This window comes from Parus major, chromosome 6 (genome assembly GCF_001522545.3).
Source record: "Parus major isolate Abel chromosome 6, Parus_major1.1, whole genome shotgun sequence".
In the NCBI taxonomy this organism is placed as follows: Eukaryota; Metazoa; Chordata; class Aves; order Passeriformes; family Paridae; genus Parus; species Parus major.
In genome coordinates this window covers 2012198-2034349 of record NC_031775.1, presented here as the reverse complement: position 1 = coordinate 2034349, position 22152 = coordinate 2012198, and the positions used below count along the sequence as shown (strand labels likewise).

At 44.4% G+C, this 22152-nt stretch overlaps 3 protein-coding genes across 3 annotated transcripts in view; 2 read left to right on the top strand and 1 right to left on the bottom strand.

Annotated features, from left to right (window-relative positions):
- The first annotated feature begins 169 nt into the window (after nt 1-169).
- DNAJC9 (DnaJ heat shock protein family (Hsp40) member C9) lies at nt 170-3168 on the top strand. The gene is made up of 5 exons (XM_015632812.3): nt 170-441; nt 684-821; nt 944-1198; nt 1862-1945; nt 2348-3168. Exons 1-5 carry the CDS (start codon nt 262-264, stop codon nt 2477-2479), a joined length of 789 nt encoding a protein of 262 aa, XP_015488298.1. The 5' UTR covers nt 170-261; the 3' UTR covers nt 2480-3168.
- A 387-nt stretch (nt 3169-3555) lies between these two features.
- On the bottom strand, nt 3556-14224 carry FAM149B1 (family with sequence similarity 149 member B1). The gene is made up of 15 exons (XM_015632797.3): nt 14123-14224; nt 13405-13509; nt 13168-13279; nt 12095-12237; nt 11596-11715; nt 10862-11044; nt 9735-9916; nt 9346-9476; nt 8741-8794; nt 8201-8313; nt 7727-7906; nt 6663-6792; nt 6221-6346; nt 5636-5717; nt 3556-4927 (listed from the first exon to the last, which is right to left on the bottom strand). Exons 1-15 carry the CDS (start codon nt 14155-14157, stop codon nt 4854-4856), a joined length of 1770 nt encoding a protein of 589 aa, XP_015488283.1. The 5' UTR covers nt 14158-14224; the 3' UTR covers nt 3556-4853.
- The window catches only part of ECD (ecdysoneless cell cycle regulator), a 13907-nt gene continuing 5966 nt past the window's right edge, over nt 14212-22152 (top strand). Inside the window, exons 1-12 of the mRNA XM_015632796.3 lie at nt 14212-14430; nt 15149-15266; nt 15621-15708; nt 16666-16844; nt 17526-17721; nt 18629-18757; nt 18897-19022; nt 19758-19843; nt 20588-20694; nt 21115-21292; nt 21739-21806; nt 21884-22101. Coding sequence (XP_015488282.1) covers nt 14232-14430; nt 15149-15266; nt 15621-15708; nt 16666-16844; nt 17526-17721; nt 18629-18757; nt 18897-19022; nt 19758-19843; nt 20588-20694; nt 21115-21292; nt 21739-21806; nt 21884-22101 — 1692 coding nt within the window. The 5' untranslated portion in view covers nt 14212-14231. The remainder of the gene's footprint in view (nt 14431-15148; nt 15267-15620; nt 15709-16665; nt 16845-17525; nt 17722-18628; nt 18758-18896; nt 19023-19757; nt 19844-20587; nt 20695-21114; nt 21293-21738; nt 21807-21883; nt 22102-22152) is intronic.

Genomic DNA, 22152 nt, shown 5'->3' with positions numbered 1-22152 from the left:
CATGGCGGCTCCTCCACCGCCTCTTCTCAGCGGCGCCGCCCCTCAGCTTCCCGTCGTCATGGCGGCTCCTCCACCGCCTCTTCTCAGCGGTGCCGCCCCTCAGCCTCCCCCCAGGATGGCGGCCCCTCCTCCTCCCTTCAGCATCGGTCCCTCCCCTCAGCTTCTCGCACGGGCTCTTCCCGCCCAGCGCAGCCGCGCAGCAGCAGCCCGGGCGCGGGAAGGGCGGGCAGGCCGGGGCGGTGTCGGTCCCGGCGGGGTAGGATGGCGCTGTCGGAGCAGTGCGAGGCCGAGTTCGGCACCGCGGATCTGTACGGCGTGCTGGGCGTGCGGCGCGGCGCGACCCCGCAGGAGATCCGCCGCGGCTACCACCGCGTCTCGCTGCGCCTGCACCCCGACCGCGTCCCGCCCGAGCAGAAGGAAGAGGCCACGCGCCGCTTCCAGGTGAGGAGAGACCGAGGGAGAAGGGGAGGGAGGGAGGAAAAGACAGAGCGAGGGAGGGGGGCGGTGGCGGCTACGAGGGAGACCGACCCAGCACCCCACAAGTGACCCCTCTGAACCCCGAGCAGCCGACCCTCAGTGACCAACCCCGACCCTGAGTGCCCAACCCAGTGCCCCCCAGGTGACTGACAGTGGGTGACTGAGCCCCAAGTGACCGCTCCCCGAGTGACCCCTGCGTCCCGCAGATCCTGGGCAAGGTGTACGCCGTGCTGAGCGACGAGAATCAGCGCGCAGCGTACGATGAGACGGGCATGGTGGACGAGGACGCCGAGGCGCTGCAGGACGGGCGGGACTGGCTGGAGTACTGGCACCTGCTCTTCAAGGTGGGAGTGGGATGGGGCTGGGAAACACAAGAACTCTGTTTTGTTCGGTTTTACGTGTTTTCGCTTCAATCTACCTGCTGAGTAAGTACTGTAACTCATAGAGCATCGCCTCCTTGCTCCAGGTCACCGTGAAAGACATCGAAGACTTCCAGAATAACTACAAAAACTCTGAGGAAGAGCTGGCTGATGTAAAGGCAGCGTACATGAATTTCAAGGGTGACATGGATCGGATCATGGAGTCCGTGATGTGCGTGGACTACACGGATGAGCCCAGGATACGGGAAATGATCAAGCAAGGCATCGACTCCGGGGAGCTCCCATCCTTCAAGGCTTTTGTAAAGGAGTCAAAGCAGAAGATGATGTCCAGAAGAAGACGGGTAGGTTGCAGCAATTGATTCCCATAACCTTGTTCCCTTGGCAGAAAGAAGTTCCTGAGATGTTTGTCACAGGATTGCTGGGTTACACACCTTGCTGTTCACATCTGGTCACCTATGGTCGTCACCCCCCCACCCCAAATCAATGTGAAAGGCTTTTCTACTTCTTTATTTCCTTTTTATAAGCAACAGCTTATTACAGTTTATTACAGTGTGCCTGCATTTATCTACAAAGCTGTGGGTTGCTGGAGTTAACAAAAACAAGTGGTGAAAATACATTTTGGTTGACTGCTGGCAGGTGTGACACTGCTCTGCCCTAAATGGACTTTCGTGTACTTTTGGACACTTTGTAGAACGTTATATGCACATCATAGTAACTTTAAAGTTAATGTAGTATCTACCAAGACAAAAAAAAAAAAAGGGTGTGGGAACAGGGACAAACATCACATTCAACACCGTGAAAGAGCAGAAAAATATCCTGCTCTGCTCAATGGTGGAACCAGAATGGACTTTCCTTATCTGTGGCCAAACTTGGAAACCCTTGATACTCCCCTGCAGCTGTTTGTACACAGATGCCAAAAAAAAAAAGCATTTGGTAACTCCTGTAAGACTTGGTCAGATAACATGCAAAATACTTCTTAAAAAAAAACTTGTTTGTTCTTTTAGGCAGAGAAAGAAGCTAAAGAGGCAAAAAAGACTAAAGATGAACTGGGCCTTAGTGGAGAAAATGACTTGCAAGCGCTGATAAAAGTAAGGCTTCTTCTGTTGCAGATAACTTTGTTACTGGCTTATAATTGTGTTTTCCCTGAGTGTCTTTTATTTTGCATCCTTGCATCTCTTCTGAATTCATGAGGTTAAAACCTGGCTGTAATGTTAACTATGTGCTTTAATTAGAGTACAATATGGATTTTATTACGTGTGTCTTTTTAAAAATTTACAAGAGTTAAACATTTGGAGTACTTAATGCAATAACTTCTAGCTTTAGGCAGTTTCACAGGGAGTTTTAATGATGATACTAAACTTCCTGTAGCTTGTATTTGCTGTTTAATACAGCCCAAGAATTTGTGTAGCTATCAAAGTTTGGTAGGATAAGCTGCATTGGGAACTGACAAAAGGTTTGAGTCTGTTTGATGTTCTTTTCCCCCTCCCCAGAGCCGAAGCAGAGTTCGAGAAAAGGAAATGGATAATTTCTTTGCCCAGCTGGAAGCAAAGTATGGGAACAGTGCTAAGAAAGGAGCAAAGAAGACCTCAGGCAAGAAAAGAAAGGCAGAAGGAACAGTGTAGACTGAAATACCAGGTTTCATTTTGTATGGAAACATGGATCTGGGAGAATTTTGGGTGTTTTCCAGGCTCCTGTTTTGGACTGTGTGCATTGACTGGCTATAAGTGAGAGGCATGACAGAGTATGCATGCTGAACAAGACAAGGCATTTCTGTGCTACTGTCTCAAACCCTTTGGGTGCTCTACAGTTGAGATCCATGTGTGCTATTCACACATTTCTTCTGTAAAAACCCTGCTATTTTTAAAGGTCCTTGCACATCAGCTCAACGGCTCTTTTTCAGATATTCCAGTAGTTTTATAAAGATAGTTTGGAAAATTGCGGATTTAATAAACATTCTTGGGTGGGTTTCTTTCAGTTTTGCATACTAGTTCTCTGTATGTTTTCTAAATAAGCTATTTAAAACAAGCCAGTTGTGTTGATTCTTCTGATTTCAGTCAAGTAAATCCCACACACTTCCAGGGAGGATCGTTTTTCAAAGGTGTAGGAGTCTCGAGGTGAACACTTTGGGAGCTGAAGGCCCTCACAACTTCAACAACAGCTCCTGGGGGGCAGCCAGAGGTAGATGGTCTCTGTTCCCTTATACTTCTCTCAAAATTAATCGTGATTCTGAGAATGTAGAGCATATCACTGTGTTTTGTAACACGGGGCTTGAAGGTTACTTTTATTACACAAAATAAATCTAGGAGCAGTCCCTGGTGTCAGCCATCTGTACAAAAAACAAAAATGGCCTTAGGAGGCAACTGCATTTTTTAAACCCACTGACTCCTCTAGGCTGTAAAACACTACATTATGTTAACAGAAGTCTATTCACATTTATTTGTCTGCTTTTGTAACTCTTGTGCTACAGAAAACTCACTTGGTCCCTGAGGAATGGCACGGATACAAATGGGATGCTTATCTGCACTTTGCCTGACATAGCTGACACACTGCACAGTGTTCCAGAAGAGAAATTGTATTTTGGAATGGTTTAGTGAGTAGAAGTCTCTGGTGAGCATCAGCTTCTCTCTCTGAAAACTTTAGAGGTTTAGATTGAGCTCAGAGCTGCCTTTTTTTTTGGTTTTTTTGTTGTTTTTTTTTAAACTTCTGGAAATGCAAAGGCAGGTTAACCCAGTTCTATTTGCACAGTTCCCTGCTTTTGATTGAAGCATGCTTAGATCAACTGGACTCATGAACTTCAATATTGATGAAAAATTATTAGCTAGTCTGGAGTGGGGGAAGTAAGGGAGCCACTTCATAAAGAATACTAACAAGTTTTTTTTTTTCTTTTGTGAACTGTAATTTGAAGAATAATAAGATACAGGAAAACAGTGCTCTTTAATTGGACTAGAAAGGAACAACTTTTTTTGTGGGGTGTCCTAACTTTGTTTAAATACAGCCAGTGGTTACCTCAGCTTGTTTTTACATTTCAGCCTGGCACTTACTGTTTGGGAGTAAGACCTTCAACTAATCACTTATTTTGAGAAGCCCGTACTTGATGGTTTTATTTGTCTTATCTGGAGCCACAAGGCCAACTCCACCAAATGCCTCTGTTAGGTCTGTCACACAGGGCAGACACAGCTCCTAAAAACTCTATTGCATCAGTGGCTTCTGGAACTCTACCTTGGAGTGAATAAAACTTGTGTAATTACAGGAATTTTTACAAAGGGACACTGAGCTATTCTGTGAAATTACCATAAAATGTCTCACCAGGAAGATTTTGAGTACTGTCTGAAACTACTTGTAGTAAAAAGTTTCTTTTTTGCCTGTTCAGCCTTCTTGAGTCACTGAGGAAGAGGTAAAAGGTTTTATTATAATTCAGGAAGAGGCAGTGGTGTGCTGCCCTTGGAGCTGCCAGATCATCTGCTCTGCTGCCTTGGTTCTACACACCTGTGTTCATATTTGCTGCAGCTACCACAGCATTCATCACTTGCCTGAGTTCTGGCTTTTGCTAGTACAATATTGCTTTAAACATATTTAAACATATAAATACACTTTTAAAAAATGTAAATCACTACAGCTGTGGAAGGCCAGGTTAACCTTCCCAAGGGAAAAATGAGCAGGTCCTGCAGTACCTGCCTGTAAGGACATGAACCTGTCACCAACCTCATGGAAAACAGCACAGACTGAGAGTGTTTGTTGGGTTTCCTAGGAGTTGGGCTTCACTGGAGTGTATTCACCCTTCCACTGGAGCATCACTTCCTCTACTGGTTGGAAATGGAATGTTTAAGTGCACCCCTTCTAATCTTTGGCAGCTGCTGCTTAGATTTATATAAAAATAACTATCTGTAAGGAAGGGTGTTTGAAAACTCCGTGTAAACAACGTTGACCTTGCTGGGAAGGAGAGGTGGTTGATGACTCTGGAGAGGGATGGATGGGTGGATGCTTCTCCATGGCACCTCAGTGCCTCTCTTTGCTTTTTGTCCCTGATCCACTTCGGCCGTGGGCTTTCAGAGAACCACGTGGTGGAAGACCTGACAAACAAGATCATGGACAGCCTCAAGACTTTGGGAAGGAATTGAGCATCAAATACATATCCTCTAGCCTACAGCTAAAATATCTTTTTACTTTTAACACATGGCTATCAACTGCATTGCTTATAACTTCCAAAAAGGGCAGAGCTTGGGCTTGCTGAGTCGCTGCATTGCAGGGAGTGACTGCATTCCTTGATATTTCACTAAGTATTTGTGTCTGCAAAGCTTTTCTGCTAATTTAAATTGGTTTTGTCAATACAGCAGTCATAAAACTCACCTTGCTTTTTTTTTTTTTTTTTTTGAAGGGGGGAAGATACTTATTTTAACTTTTCAAGCACTCCTTGCTTGTTTAAAAACGAGTTACTTCAGTTTAATTGCCCTTGTTAACCTCAAGTTACTATTTCTATTTAAGCTGACAACTCCTGCTTTGAAAACTTGGACACTGAGAGGCACTGAGGTTGATGACATTAAGCTTCTTGGTTTAAATATTTGGTGGTAATAAAAAAATCCCAGCAAAATGCACCCAACTATACTCTGGAGTAGAGTAGGACATAGGAAGGATAACATCTGTAGAATGGCAAATTAAGGACATGGATGGAACTTTGAAAAATGGATAATACCTGTAGGAATGTACCTCTAGGAAATGCATCCCTGTCCCAAAAACTCCCTTTGTTTGATCTTACTGAACCCTGTGACTGATGAACATACCTGAACTTGTAGATCCTCTTCTTGTCCAGGATGGATTGCTATAATCAATAACAGTGCAAGAACGGCGGCGCTGGGAATGGGGCTGGAAAAACAGTTCAAGATACTTCTGTTTGCATGAAAAAAAATCAGCAAGGTTATAATACAACTACAAACTACTTAAATGTGTATTTGGTAATGAGTTAGATGTTGTGACAGTCTAAGGAAAGTTTTAAAGAAAGGTCAAATCATCTTCAGAAGTAGAAAATACACTTTTCTAACACTTATTTAGAATGATCACTGGGTCAGTTAGAGGCAGTCTTTCAGAAAATTGTGCTGTTCCAAAGCAGATTTTAAAACTGTGGAGTCCAGGATGTTGAAATTATACACAGAAATCAATCAAGTAGTTAATTAACAGCTGTGCTGAAATTACAGCTTTCAAACCTTAGATAAAACTATGTTGTTAGATCCAAGAAGGTATCAGTATAGTTTCAGTAAATTAAACCGAGAGTACTTGATACTGAAACAGACTGGACATTATTAATGTTAATTCTCAAAGCACCCTTTTCAGTAATTAAGGATGATGTGGTGTAATTAGCCATGCTTTACCGAGGATGTGCTGGTTGTGTTAGGCCTGGAGAAGGGATCAGGTAAGAACAGCTGCTCCTGGAGCTGCTGGTGAGCGTCTTCTTGTGTCGTGACACTGTGAGCACGGCTTGAGTTCCCTCGAGGTTTCTGCAAGGAGGAATAACAGAGTTCCATCTTTTTCTTAGGGCAGCAATACACTGAAAACAATCCAGGAGTTAAAGCTAATTGTCCAATTTTTACCTAGTTATGAGGAGGGAAACATTCAATTGGCATTAGTGAGAACTAAGCATGTAAGCGTGGGTGATGCTGTTACTCAAAACCGATACAACATTTTTCATGCATCTACTTGACTTTCTGTCACAAAACAACAAATAAATTGGAACTCTTGGGCTGGATAATTTGACCAGCAGTGATAACAACTTTAGATTATTCAGTAATAAAATGAGATTCTTGTGCTTGTTACCGTTTGCCTGTGGGCTCCTGTGGTGCTCCCATGCTCTGCCACGGTGGCGGTGGTGGCAATGGGTGGCAGGGGGTGATTTCTGTTTAGCAGCAGTGGGGAGGGTGAGGTCACCTGCTCCTGTGCAGTCAGGCTGGAATGCACCGGTAAGAAGAGAAAAAACACACAGTTAATATGTTTGGCAGGTGGAAAGGTGTAATATTCTCAGTTTCTTTGGCCTCCTGGAGTTGATTGTTTTGTAAAAATACCTTGGAAAAGCTTCACACCATAATCTGCATTTTACAAAAGGCTTTCCTGGTGCTCTCTGCTTATATTTAAAAATATATCTTAATTAAGCAGAGATGTCAGTATTTCTTAGATTGACTGAAGCCTGAGGAAAGGCAACAGGAACATAAAATACAGAAGGGAGAAATACCAGTTATGAAGGGACAAGGAATAAGTCTCTCAACAGTATGTGACAAGAAAGCAACAGGCTGGATGAATTTATAGGTAAACTGCAAAACTAAAAGTAAACTACATTCTAATTAAACTACTAAAATAATTAAACTACATAGAATAGACAGGTCTATCAGATCCTGCATTGTTTCCTGATACCCTGTAAACGACTCCATTCAGTCAGGTCATTGTGGAAAATAGAAGTTGAGATATTCTAGGTGTGACTAAGGGCACAGTAAGAGCCAGATAACCTATTTGAACATCTTTATAGTCCAGTCTGGGCTAGGATAGCAACATGCAGTATGACCTCCAAAAACTGCAGACTTTTAAATTTATGTTGAAAATAGGCTGCAGGAAAAGACAGCCGCGTCAAGGAAGAGATGGTGGCGTTCACTTTGCTTTCAGAGGACAGACTGAGGTCTACTGCTCGTGTGCAAAACTACCTGAACATGGGAATGTATGTGATTCACAGCTGGCAGCACACTGAACATCAGCTTCCTCAGGGGAGTTACGTGCTTTAAGGGGCAGTTCCTCTCCTCACTCCAATAATCCATGTCCTCCCTACCCAGGGATGCTTCTCCATGCCCTCTGACCCCGGTGCCCTGCAGGGAGAGGCTGTTTTGGGGACGTACAGGCGCCTGCAGACATCATCTCCGGAGCGTGGGGTCCCGATGGGGTGCAGGGTCCGTGGAGGGGCGTTCCTCCTCCTCGTGCAGCGGGACAGGGATGAGGTGCTGAGCTCCAGGGGATGATTTGGCCACATCCGGGTAGAGAGGAGGGAACTCGAACCTGGCCGTTTGTCATCCGGGTCCCTGACAACAACAAAAAGTTACAAGACCAAAAGAGAGATGGTCAGCATGCCAACTGCTGTTACCAAAGTGCTCCCCTACAGGTGACTTTAATCATAAAATACGTGGCCAGAAATTATGTGTGTCCATTTTCAACATACCAGTTTTCACAGAGGACAAATTAACAACCAACCAAGCAGGAAAATAACAGAATTGTTTTCTCTGGAGGAGGAATTTATCTTAAAAGGTTTTGGGTTGAATCCCTCTCACTGTGAGAGTGCTCTACTTTATTTACTACAGGTGATGTGTTGTTCTTACAGTGTTTTCTCCACTACAGGCAGGTTCCTTTGGTGTAACTGGATCCCATGGATCACCATCAAGCCATTCAGGTTACGCTGAGAGCCACTACTTGACCCTTGAGAGAGACTTAGCTGAATTTAAGAACAAAAAGTAAGTAAATTACTGTTTGGCAGAGACACACACACACACATATTTACAGACTTCCTACATCACTTTGGAGAAAAATCAGTAATTTCTTCCATGATATCCAGATATATACTCAGTTATACTACTTCCCCAGCTAAGGGATCTTGGCATCTAATTTTTTTTCGAATGACAGTGCTTAGAAAATGTCCTAACAGTATTTTCCAACTGAGCAGCTCATTTGCTGATCTTCCAACAATGACTATAATCAGAAGCTTTACAAAAATAATTTTCAGCATATATTGATATTTTATGTAAAGAACAGATCTGCAAAGTCCTTATCTGAGATACAGACTGATCTGGAAAAAGCCATCATATTCCACCCACCATAACAAGAGCAAATTAAAAATAGCAGAGCTTTAATCCAATACATACTTGAGGTGTTTTTCTCCTCTTTTTGCTTTTGCGGCCACCTCTGGGTTTTGGGCACTACACACACAGTAAGGGGACACAAAGGACAGGCAGGGGGAAGAAATAAAGGAGAAATAAATAAAAAGAAATAAGAAGGAAAGAGCTGAATTAAAATGGAATAAACAGGTAACATTTTGATGCTCACCACTCTAGAAGCAGATCATCTAAAGCAGATTATACAGTTAAATTCAATGTCTGAGAAAAAAAACAACTGGTCTAGAGCTGCAGAGATTGCTCTCTTCTTGCTGGATGAATTAACTGTTAATGTAAGAATGGGATCATACACACACTCCTCAACCTCACTGTAATTCAAGCATTAAATTGTGGAAAGATCTACATCCTGAATCCACCACATGATTGTCACACACAAATACAAAATATGGTTTCAAGGAGAAAAGTAGGAATTAAAACTTCCAACTGAGTAATAACAGAACTAAAATGTCAGAAAGGACAGCCAGCATTTACACAAAGTGCAAACTAGTTATTTACCTAAACACAACCAGTCTATTGTCTTGGGTAACACTCTGATTCATCCCCACACAAAACAACAGCTGGCTAAAAATCCTTACCAGATTTGATGTCACTGAGGGCATCTTTGTGTGTGGCACCCGAGGTAACAGTGCTGGCAGAGGATCCACCTGCAAAGGGCTTCTGGCATCTGCTCGGAGCGTTTCTATTTTTATGATATTCTTCTCATCATCTGTGCAAAGCAGCAGAGAATTCCTGTCAATGTTGGCATTGCTAGTCATGGACAGTGCTACGAATCAAAATTTTTTTAGCGTTCCCTTGGATGACAAGCTCTGATAAGTGTTTTGAAGACATGTTTCACACGGTTAGCAAAATAACCTCTTTATTCTCACAGAAGAGATCATTCCCAAATACATCTCTCTCCCATGGCATCTTTGCAAAAATAGCTGAAATCCCCCTCCTGAGCCCTCCCTTTAAATGTGATCCTTACCAGAGGCTGACCCTTCCCAGTGCCTGCAGATCAATTCTTCCATGCAAACCAGGACTTCACTCCAGACATCATCAAATAGAAATGTCAGCACGGAATCCTTCATGTAGGAATAGGGAGAGACAGGGGGAAACCCCAATTTCCGTCTGCCAGAGGATATTTTCCTCTTGTGCAACTCCTCCTCCCTGTAACAAAGTAAGTATTACCTGCACCAGAAACACACTATGTCCTATATTTACTTTTATTTTTCCCACTGACCTCGGTGAGAAATGACTGACCCACCCTGGCCTCCCTACACAGAATGATTATAAATCATACTCCATGAACAGTAATTTACCCATGAGATCAAATTCACATCAAAAAAATCAGTATTAATTGTTACAGTGATACTTCTTCATCACATTGTTAGGCTCCATATCTAATGACAGGACAGAATCCTGAAGGCAAGAGAGTGATATTATTTGCTGCAGCAATGTCTCTCTAGCCTGGTAAAACCAAGAAACATTACAGTTTAAATTTAATGGTCCATGCAGATAAGTGGCTTTAATTATTAAAACCTATTAAGTACTCGGGAACTGACAGTACTCTCCAGAGTCCTTACCCAGGCCATATGTTCATACTGTAGGGTTGAGTAATGTAAAGGGGTAAAAAGATAAAAATAGTGGTAATTGTTTCTTGAGAAGCATAAAATGCACTCTAGTTCTTAAAAGCTACCACTGAAAAAAAATCTAGAAAGGTACAATTCCACCCAAAATACCATTACAAAACAGAAGCAGCACACTGCTTTTGCATAACTAACAGCAGTGAATTTGACATAGTGTAAAAAAGAAATGGTGCTACAAAACATTATTTGTATTATTGTATGTATTATTAAATACACAGACTCTTGGTTATGATGGAATGAATTATTCAAACCAAGCAGAAAAATGGACAGTATGAAAAATTATCAAAATATTCCTAAACATGATTTATGAAAGAAATGGTCCTAGGAAATAGATTGGGAAAATTCCCAGTGCCTGGGCAACCTCAGGCCTTTGAAAGCTCTCTAGAGAAAAGATCAATAAATTCATCAAGAATGTGTATCTTGACTGCAGGAACCCCAGGACACTATTTTAATATTCAATACCTACACATCTCTGTGGTCAAATGCCAAGTATTCCTCCAGTATGCCTTCGGAGAGAATGACTTCCTCTTCCCCTTCATCGCTCTCTGAGCAACACGAGGTCGGAGGCTTGGAAGGGTCGGCCTTTTTGTGAGCAGGAGCAACAAAAAGTGGCACCTTCTTGCCCAAAACACTAAATCTGAACAGGTGACTGTTTTCAGAAAGCAGAAATAAAGGTAAGTTGTCATTCCACCTCAGATAACTGAGAGACAGCACAGTTGTTAAGAGCAAGCAGTAGCGAGGCCAAAAAATTATTCATTACAGTAACAACTTTTGGTTTGGATACCTTTTAATTCTTGCTAAGAAACCTGAAACTTCAGGGAAAAAATACCCAAAGCTGATTAAAAAGCATTCTAAAACACTAAATAATAAAAGCAGCGCTAACATAGTGCTTTGCATTTTTTAAGACCTAGGCAAATTTAACAGATGATTAATAATAAAACCAGCTACAGTACACACATATTCTTAAGAAATCATCAGCTGCAAAGATATTTTTATTTACTGGCCACTTCACTGTTGTCAGCAAAAGCACAGCTACATGTTCTTGCTATTCTAAGTATACTAAATTCAGTTAAAAAGGGAAAAAAAAAAAGTGTGCTTTGTTCAAAACTCAGCCTTACAGGAAGGCTGCACACTTCAAGAAGCAGAGAACAAACCTGCCTTCCCACCTTGTCACGATCCAGGCTCACTGCTGGTACTTACTCATCAGAATCCTTTTCCTGTGGCGAACTTACATCTGAGGGAGCCAAACTGCCTGAGGCAGAACTGGAGTACCATCCATAGCCTTCATCTGTGGGGGTCACCACCTGCTTCCCCACCACCCTGCCACAGCAAAAGCAAAGCATAAATTCAGCAGAAAACCTTGGCAGTACGATTGTTGAAGGGTGTAAGAACAGCAGCACAGCCCAAAAGTTGTCCTGGGAAGCTGTGCAGTTTTCCTGGTGACACTTCGAGTTTCCTAAGAGAATTCTGCTCTGTTAAGGCCAAGTCAGTCGCAGATAGCAACAAACCTCTGTCAAGGAACCACATGTGAGGTAAGAGGATGTTCACTAATGACAGGCAGGCACATCACCAGAGTGATTTTTTTATCTCTACCCACTGCATAATTGCACAAACCCACCCTGCCACCTGTTTTAAAAGCAACTGTGTGCATCCCCAGCCTGGCTGTGAAGGTACCAGCATCAGTCTATTAACAAAATACCTGAGATGAGGAAAGCTGGAGGACCACTGGTGGCATTCCTCTCGCAGTCCCTCAACATGAACGTTTTCTTTCTGCTCATACAGAAGCTCATCAATTTGTCGGAACATCTGCTGAACTTGTTGTGTGGCAGCTTTGTCAAATTCCTAGAGAGGAATGAAAATACCTCGTGAACAGCATTTGCAGGGTTTTTTTTTAAATTGATCTTTTAAAATAGGATTGAAAAACACGACTATTTGTTTAAAGCTTAGCAGGATTGCATAAGAAGATTTTAACTTTAAATCATTTTCTCCCAGAGATGATGCAGCCTGCTCTTAAGATGGATGTCAGCCACATAAAAAGCTTACATTGACACAGTAGAAAAAAAACTATTAAAGCATTTTGAAATACCCATATTATTATATTTAAGCTACAAGACTTAAAGAAATCAGAACAGGAAGGATAAAATTCAGTGATATTTTAATGCAATGGAGGATTTGTTGCTTCCAGGGTCCACAAACAACAGCAACACAAAAAGGAATGCAGGCAGGCTGGTGGGAAACACTGAACCTGAAGGATGGTCAGGTCCTTGGTTACATGAAGATAAAAAATCTGGGTCAGTTCTGGGATCATTTAAATCTAAACAGCTCCATCTCACCTTCCAGAAGGCAACAGCATGCTTGACTTTGAGAATATGAGAATAAATAAAACATTTCTAAATGAAAATAATGTTTTAGGAGCTTACTGTATTTTGAGAAACATGCAAGGATGCAGAAGTTTGATAAACTCACACCAAGCACCTGAAAGTCATCCAGCCATGGCTGGGTTCCACAATATCAGCATTTATAGATACACTCGTGCACTAAATGATTTGCATTTCCAAATGTTTTAGTGGAAATGCAGAATATTAACAGAACAGTATGAGCCTCGTATGTTTTGAACTGAAAGATGGAAAGAGGTAAAAGAGATGTTCTTTCTCTAGTCACTACCATGATTTTTTGACAGATGCAGTCATTTCTATTCTGACATGTCTTTGCAGTGGTATTTCAAGTGTCTTTCTGTGCTACATTTGGCTCGGATGATTATGTTCTACTCACGTCATAGCCCCAAGAGAAGACTGAGCTGTCTTCTGTGGAGGTGTCAGCACAACCCTGACTAGCAGTCCGTGGATCCCCATGATCATCCGATTCCTTATGGATTCCCGACTCCCTGAAATGCGCAGGTCGAACCAAAAAAAAATAAAAAGCAAAACAGCCCACAATGAAAAATTACAAATCAAGTGTGCCAGTAAACAAAGATCAGAATAGCTGGATGAGATACATCATGACAAGTACCTGGGGTTCTGGCCAAGGTTTTCAGCCGTGGGTGTGGCTGAGCACACCTGAGCCCGTGGCTCTGGCAGTGGGTGATTCCTCAAGGCATGTTTTGGGAGTCCTTGCCTGAAAAAACAGAAGTGGAACTTGGTGTTACTTACAAGAATAAACATTTACGGAGTTCCCAATGAGCTTTATAGGTTTTTCTTTCCTGCTTCTCAAGGACCGTGCACACATTTATTATTGCAAAGCTAATTCTTGTCGCCAAAGCTTTAAGGTGTCTAACTCTAGGATAAATACGGAATTAAAGGTCTTGGCTTTAAAATCAGTTAAATTTAAGCTTCAGATGTTATGAAATGGGCTACAGCTCCCTAGAAGCAGAGACAACTCCATTATCTATGTATATTAATAAAATTAAATTAAATTGAATAGAACAGGAGTAAATGAGCCGAGTAAGTCGGAACTGACCCAACTCTTGGGTCAGGGGGAAAAAAAGCCAGTTACAGGGATTTAATCGCGTTCTGTCACACCGGTGTCTGGCGGGGACCGGTGCTCAGGAATCCCGGGAACCATCTCCCGTGGGGGACATGCGGTGACCGGGCCGTCACGGGGCCCTGTTTGGTGCCGGGAGGAGCGCGGGCGGCAGGCCCGGCAGTGGGGCCGGTGGGGGGGGACCGCGACCGGCACCGCGCTCGGGCTCGGGGCCGCGCCGGGCACCGGGGTAGCGGCGGCCACTCACGCCTGCACCGGTTTCCGCGCGTATCGCGATATCATCCTCAGCGCCGCCGCCCCGCCGCCGCCGCCATCGCGCCGCTCCTCCCGCGGGGGCGGAGCGCGGCCCCGGCGCGATGGAGGCGCTGCGGCGGCCGGCGCTGCCCGAGGACGCGGTGCGCTACCGCCTGTTCGCGGCGGCGGCGGCGGCGGGCCCGGGCGGAGAGGCGCTGCTGCGGCGCTGCGCTGAGCTGGCCCTGGTGCGCTTCGCCCCGCTTCTGGCCGCCTACGTGTGGCAGCGGCAGCCGTTCCGCCTGCACTACGTGCCGCGCCGCGGTGAGCAGGGAGCGGGCCGGCAGGCACGGCGGGAGGGGAGGAGCGCCCGGGGTGGGGCGTGTGAGGGGGATCTGGCAGCCGGGTAACCGGGAGCGTGTGAGGGGCACCCGGGGAACCGGGAGCGTGTGAGGGACACCCGGCCGCTCGGAACCATGAGCGTGTGAGGGGCACCCAGCAGCCGGAACCGGGAGCGTGTGAGGGGGATCTGGCAGCCGCGTAACCGGGAGCGTGTGAGGGACGCCCGGGTAACCGGGAGCGTGTGAGGGACTCCCGGCCGCTCGGAACCAGGAGCGTGTGAGGGGCACCCAGCGGCCGGAACCGGGAGCGTGTGAGGGACTCCCGGGAGCCAGGGGCGTGTGAGGGGCACCCGGGAACCGGGAGCGTGAGGGGCACCCGGGAACCGGGAGCGTGTGAGGGACACCCGGGAACCGGGAGCGTGTGAGGGGCACCAGGCGGGACCCCGTGAGGGAGGCCGAGGGTGTGTGAGGGGGGACCCGGCGGCTTCAGGGACTCACAGTGTCACAGCATGGGTCAGGCTAGAAGGGACCCCAGTGAAGCATCTGGCGCCACCTCCCTGCTGCAGCAGGGTCATCCCAGAGCACACGATACAAGATTTTGTTAGCGGGGTCTGGAATATCCCCAGTGAGGGAAACTCCGCAGCCTGTGTGGACAGTGTGTGGTTGCTGAGCCTCCTCTCGTCTCTCTCTGCCCCGTCCAGGCGAGACCCCGGCGCACATCGGCGGCACCACCCTGTTCGGGGATAACGTGGAGGATGAGTGGTTTATTGTGTACCTGGTCCGGGAGATCACCAGGGAGTTCCCGGGGCTGGCAGCCAGGTAAGGTGGGTCCTGCTGAGGTGCTTTTTTGGGAGGGGTGCAAAGGGGCAGTGCCTATGCTCTGAAGGTCCTGTCTTAATAGTCCCCATCCTTGGAGGTGTTTCCCCATCCCATACATGTTTGAAGTGTCCAAGGCCAGGTTGGATGGGGCTTGAGGCAGCCTGGGCTAGTGAAAGGTGTGCCTACCTATGCCAGGAGGGGTGGAAGCAGATGACATTTAAGGTCCCTTCTAACCTAAGCCTTTCTGGGCTTCTGTGAATGTTAAAAAAAGAAAAGCCCAGCAGACACGGATTCAAAAGTGTGTTGTGCTCTGCAAGGCTTTTCTTTCTAAGAAACTAATTTCTTCTTGGCCAGGATTGATGACAACGATGGAGAGTTTCTCTTGATAGAAGCAGCTGATTTTCTCCCCAAATGGCTGAATCCTGAGAACAGTGAAAACAGGGTGAGTAAAACTTCTGTACAGTTGGCAAAGGGGCCACAGTGGCCTTTTATGTAGCAGCTGAAGTTTTCTCTTGCACCTCTAGCCAGGTGGACTGCCTCTGAAAATCCAGAGTGCTTGTCTGTCCCTTACTGTTGCTCCCTTCAGGAGCATTCCTGTATCCACCTGAACTTTCTAGCTCTGCTAGAACCACTTGGATATTTTTTTTTATTTTTTTTTAACATATTCTGGAGTGTTAAGCAAGAGGATTTGCTGCCATCAGAGTAGGGAATGCTCTGGGTTGGAGTGTCGCTATCTCTGTAAGGACACAGGCTTTGTCTGGTATAGGTGAAATAATGATCAGACACCTTCACCTGGATATAGATGGTTGCTAGTACGTCACTGGCAATGGAGTAGAATGGAAATAATTAACTTGGTCATTAGCAAAACATTGTTTGATTATTTTTCCCCTTAATCCAAGATTCCTGAAAAGATTGGAACACTACACAAAAATTGATTGCAAGTGTGTACCTGGACTATCAGGCTCATCTTTTCCTTTTGTTTGAGGGAAAACACAGAGTGAGGGAGTTGAGGACATTGCATTCAGGGCTTTTCTTAGGATCAGGAACCAGCAGAGGTCACATGTAGCACCTGAAATAATGCTTTTTAATCCCTGTGATGTTCTGAAGTAGGTTATGATGATTCTCCTGAAGCACTTCTCTTATTGAAGAGAAACTTGGTATTATTGTTCTTAAGGAAACAAGATATATTTGATGAAACTTGCAGTTAAAATAGGGGCTTTTACTGGTTGGATCATGGTATCTGGCATCTTGAATAACTTTAAAAAAAAAAATCTATACTGCTTCCTGTATAGGCTCTCTATTTGTCCTTTATATTCTAAATGAATGCATTTGTATATGAAATGAAATTTTCCATTGCTCTGTATGTGACTGTTCTGATGAGAGCATTCCTGTCTGCCAGGTGTTCTTTTACAAAGGAGAGCTGCACATCATTCCACTGTCAGAGACTTCGGAGCAGGACTGGGACCTCCCTGCTCCCTGCCCCACCATCCCACAGGCGTTGGCACTGTTATCCACCCGCTCTGAGGAGTTCCTGGCTGCAGAGCCCATCAGAGCTGCGCTGTATAAACGCATCGAGGGGTATGTGGGGGCTTTATTTCGGTCCTCTGCAACGGTGGGGTTTGGTTCTGTGCTCTCTGGGGTTTAAACATTTCTCCAATATGTGTGTTCTTTTTAGAAACCCGCAGCTAGAGGGTTTTCCTGTGGCACTCTTGGAAAGAGGGGGATCAGTGTCTTGTAGGCTGTGATTTGGGGGATCTGACACTGGTTCACTGCTGTAATTCCACAATGACAAGAGTTACTCTTCCTTCACATCTTATACTGAAAAATCTGGAAGTTCCATGATCTTTTAGGAGCCCTGTGTAGGAGGAAAAAGAGTATTTGACCTAAAATGTAGAACTAGCAGAATTGTCAGAGCTTCAGCTTGTCGCAGCTGTGTCCATCCCTGTACTTTATTTTTTGCAAGGATTTGACTATGTAAGTTTTACAGAGTATGGTGAAGAATACTGCCTAGCTGCTTATGTTGGTTAAGTTCACAGGGACTCATCTTACCCATGTGGGGGATTCAGTTTTATTAGCCATGTACATTTATATAAATGAATTATAGAAACAGACATTCTAGGCATTAGATTGGCCAAGTTTTGACTCCAGAATAATCTTCTGACCCGTGATACAGGTAAATATTAAAGTGAAAATGAGCCTCATGATAGAAAAGGAGTGGTTTAGTTTGCAGTACACTTCCTACTCTCTGTTGCTGTTCAGGTATCCCGAGAAGATCCAGGCCTCTCTGCACCGAGCCCACTGCTTCCTCCCGGCCGGAATCGTGGCCGTGCTGAGGCAGCGCCCGTCCCTGGTGGCTGCTGCCGTCCAGGCCTTCTACCTGCGGGATCCGGGCGATTTACGGGCCTGCCGGCGCCCTTTCAGAACCTTCCCTGCCGACCAGCGAGTGATGACCCTGGTAAGTGCTCTCTAAAGCCTCTGATGACCCTGGTAAGTGTTCTTCTAAAACCTGTGATGACCCTGAGAAGTGCTCTTCTGAAGCCTTGTCACTTATTCCCTTCTGTAACTGACAAGGGTTCTGTGGCCAATGGTATAAACACATAGATTTGACTTAAAACTGCGGGTTTTATGTTGGTTTTGGTTTGTTTTTCTTTCCTTCTTGCTCCAGGGATGAATTTCCAGGTCATTTCATTAGTAGCTTCTCTGGATCGATGTGGCTGGACTTTCAAAGGGCTGATCATGAGAGAATTGTTTCTCAAAGCAGAGATTGTGATAGTTGTTCCTCTGCTGAAATGCCTGCTAGGTAAATTGATCTTGTGTGATCAGAGCAGTTTGACAGCACTGCCAGCCCAGTGACCAGTGGTTCATTCCAAGGCTTTTCACCTTCTCAGCTGTGCTCACACAGCCCTGTGAAAGCTTTTATTAAGTGTTTCATGAGCACTGTCCAAGCACTGTTGTATCTGATGCACTTTGTTACAGAGTTGCCCCACTAGACTCCTGAAAAGAAGCTTCAGAGCCAAATTTTGGACTTCTAAACTGTTTCCAAAATCTCAACTTTTAATAAAATTTAATTTTAATTGAAAATACACCTTATTGATATGAATACAGAATACTGAGGATTTTTCCTAATGTATTTAGACTGATGAAAGTTCATATTTACTTGGGTATTTCAATTTGGAGCATACTTTGTAAAGCCTGAAAAGCAGTTTATCAGAAAAAAATCTATCAAAGATCTATTTTGAATGCAGTCTCAGGTATTGCCTGTAACATGTGTGCCTTCAAACAGGCTTTAGTGAGCTTGGTGGGAGTGTCCATAACACAGTCACGCTGCAGGGAGTGGTTTTTCTCTGCTCTGGCTGTTTCAGGTGACTTTCACTCGGTGTTTGTACGCACAGCTGGTGCAGCAGAAGTTTGTTCCAGACAGACGCAGTGGGTACACCCTGCCCACCCCATCTCATCCTCAGTACAGAGCCTACGAGCTGGGCATGAAACTGGTAATGATTTTTGATGCATTGGTTTATGTATGTCTAGGAAATGAGTCGTTGTCAGGAAGTTGTCTTCTTTTCCAGGAAAATGTGGGCAAAGTCTGTCACACCTTTGAGACCCTCTTCTTGTTTAATCTTTTATATTCAGGCTCATGGCTTTGAAATTTTGTGCTCCAAGAGCAGTAAAGTAGCTCCTGATGCCAAGAGAAATGTGTTAAGTGGTCCTCTGTGGGAGAGGTTCCTCAGGAGCTTGAAGGAAAAAGATTATTTCAAGGTGAGGCAGCGTGTCCGTGGCTTTTAAACATTCCAGGGAAAATATATTTTAGCTCTTGAACTTGTGTAAGGACTTGCAGCAGGGTAAGAACTTGAATCCTTATCTCTGTGTAAAATGAATTAGTGTCTTTAAAGGGGGCAAGTGCAGTTTGTTCCCCTTTGAAAGTAATTTATTTTGGAAATTAAAAATGAAAAAGCACATTTTGGTCATTGATTCATTCATCTAGAAAAAGAGGAGAAATACACTTGAATGGAGAAAATCACCAGATGATTGTATGAGTTGTAACTGATTTCATTGGTTTGCATTTAATTTCCATGCCTCTAGAATGAAATATTCTTCAAGATCCATACATAACACCACAGACCTATTTGGGGCCATGCAAGTGTAATTTTTATGTGTGTGTGGTTTTTGTGAGTTCTTGGGGTTTTGGTGAGGTTTTGTGGGGTTTCTTTAAAGGGTGCCTTTGACTACTTATTTGAAGTCAATAAATTGGACATAAATTGACTTCTTATTTGAAGGTTATAAAGTTGGACAACTCTATTGAAATTCTTAGGTTAGTATCAAATATAGGAATATTCATGCTATATTCAGTTCCAAGTGTACATAGCAAAGAGGTTTTACTTGTTTTGGTGCTCTCAGCATTTCTGTGTGACAGTCATCCTTAGGAAGCCTGACTGTGAGGAGGGAGGGGAAGGAGAATTGTTTGGATTCATGCCTGTGACTTGCATTAAACAGGGAGAAATGGAAGGATCTGCGAAGTACCTGGAGCTGTTGCATATGGCAGAAGATCACTTCCAGCAATCTGTTGCCCTGCCAGAAAGGTAAGAGCTACTTGAAAGTCATGAGTATCCTATACTCTGTCTACAAATCCTTTAACTGACCTTTAAAATCCTTGTTATAAAAAACCTGAGCCCTTTTCTCCATCACACATTTGACATGGGTGCTGTGGCCAGGACATACAAGTACTAATTCCTCTGGAACACTCCACCAGGAGAAGTTCTTGCTCGAGTAACTCTTCATCTCGGTTTTATGAGATGCTGAGCTCTTCCAAGTGGGTTGAGAGGTGGCTGAAAAGCATTATTAGCTTGGTTGACTGTAGAAAGTGTAGAGAAGTCTCATTGAAAAGCAGCCCCAGTGAATAATAAATACAGAGTAACCTGTCTCCTTTGCTCAAGGAGCTGGTTGTAGATTTCTCTGAAAGATCAAAGCCAAAAAATAAATCACTACAAAAATACCTGAGGCTTTGCCAGCTCACAGTATCCTGACTGTTAGTTTTTGAGTTTCCAGTCTGTGCTGTTTGGGATCTGGCCATCTTAGTAAGGCAAAATAAATATAAAGAAAAAGAGCCATGACAAATGGGCTTTGGGGCCATCAGCTGGGAATTGCAGGGACTGTGTCCTGTTTTAGCCAATTCTCTGTGTAGCTCTCTGGTACTTCCCCCAGATTCATTTCCCTTTTGGATGTGTTTGCACAGAAGGAAAAATTGAGAATTCGAGTGAAAACCTGAATGCAGAGCATGTGATCTCATTGAATCTATTTCAGTAAACTGATTTTTTTTCTTCTAGCTCTGCTGAAGTGAGCCCAGGTGATGAAATCCTGACACTGCTACAGACAACATCCATTGATTTGAAGGAATTTGAGAGAGAAGCAGCTTGTCTTCCTGCAGAGGATGGTGAGCTGGGTGGGGGGAATTATTCCTATTACAGATGATTCTTTGTGAGGGGAGAGGGGGAATGTTGACAGCTGTGAAGAGAGAGCAAATCCAGCCTTCATTAAGACAAAATACTGGATTGGGTCTCCCAATTAAGTGTGAGCCTTTTTCTTCTTCCACTTACTGGCCAAAGGATTCTCAGTGACTAGAATGGTATCTCTTAGTTTGAACTCTGCAGAGTTTTAAAGTAGTGAAATGAAATATCCACTCTTTTCTTCTCAGCCTCTCTCTGCCTAATGTCATATGTGACCCAGGATCAGCACAAAAATTTAACTGCAAAAGTGAGCTGCAAAGTGGTTGCAGTCCTGTCAGTCAGCTGGTTTGTGCCCTGTGGGCCAGCAGGCCTGTGCAGGAAAACTGATCTGTCCTGTGTTCTTTCAGATGACAGCTGGCTGGATATTACACCAGATGCTCTGGATCAGATGCTGAAGGAGGCAAGAAATGAGTCCCTTCCTTCCACAAATGAGGAAGAGGAAAAATATGACTTGGAAACAGTTGCTGAGAGCATGAAGGCTTTTGTGTCCAAAGTGTCCACGCATGAAGGAGCAGAAATGCCATGGTAGTAGCACTTTGAGTTTGGGGTGTGGCGTAGAGTGTTGCACTCTGCTGCAGCCCTGTGGTTGATTCTGTGATGCAGAGAACCAGGGTTTGAGGGTGTTCTGCTGAGCAGGGGCCTGAAGCAAACCCATAGCAGTGAACATGGACTTGCTTTAAATCAGCTTGGTACCACTCTGACACGGGTGCAGGTTAAAGTGCTGCAAGCTGAGCTGCTCTCTGTCACTCAGTTTGATTTTGTGGTCTTCAAAATCTTTCTCTTTAATGCCAAGAATTCTTCCACTCACTGTTTCATGTCTCATCCATACAGACCTCAAACTTCTGAGGACTCCTAAGTTCAAATGTCTCAATTTCAATCCTGGCTTGAGAGAAATCAATATGGCTTGTGCCTGTGTCAGGCTTATGCAAGCATAAAAGTTTTATTTATTTAAAAATATTTTTATATTTCAGGGCATCTGATGAATCCCATGTTACCTTTGACGTGGATTCTTTTACAAAAGCACTGGACAGAATTTTAGGTGAGATTGCTTCTTTATTTGAAATAAATCCCAGCACTGATTTCTTTGCTGTGGTACTGACACAAAGTAACACCCAGGGGCAGACTCGGAGGAGCTGGATTCTGATGATCTGGATGAAGAGGAGGAGTTTGATTTCTCAGATGGGGATGATGAAGACCTGGATGCTGGAAACCAAAGGCAGGAGCAGAAGGTGTCTCCTGAGGAGCTCCTGGGCAGTCTCAGGTCGTACATGAATGAGATGGACCGTGAGCTGGCACAGACCAACGTTGGGAAAAGTTTCACCAAAAAGAGAGGGGTGAGTATGCCTCGAGCTCTGATTTGTAGCAGTAACTTCCAAACAGGAAAT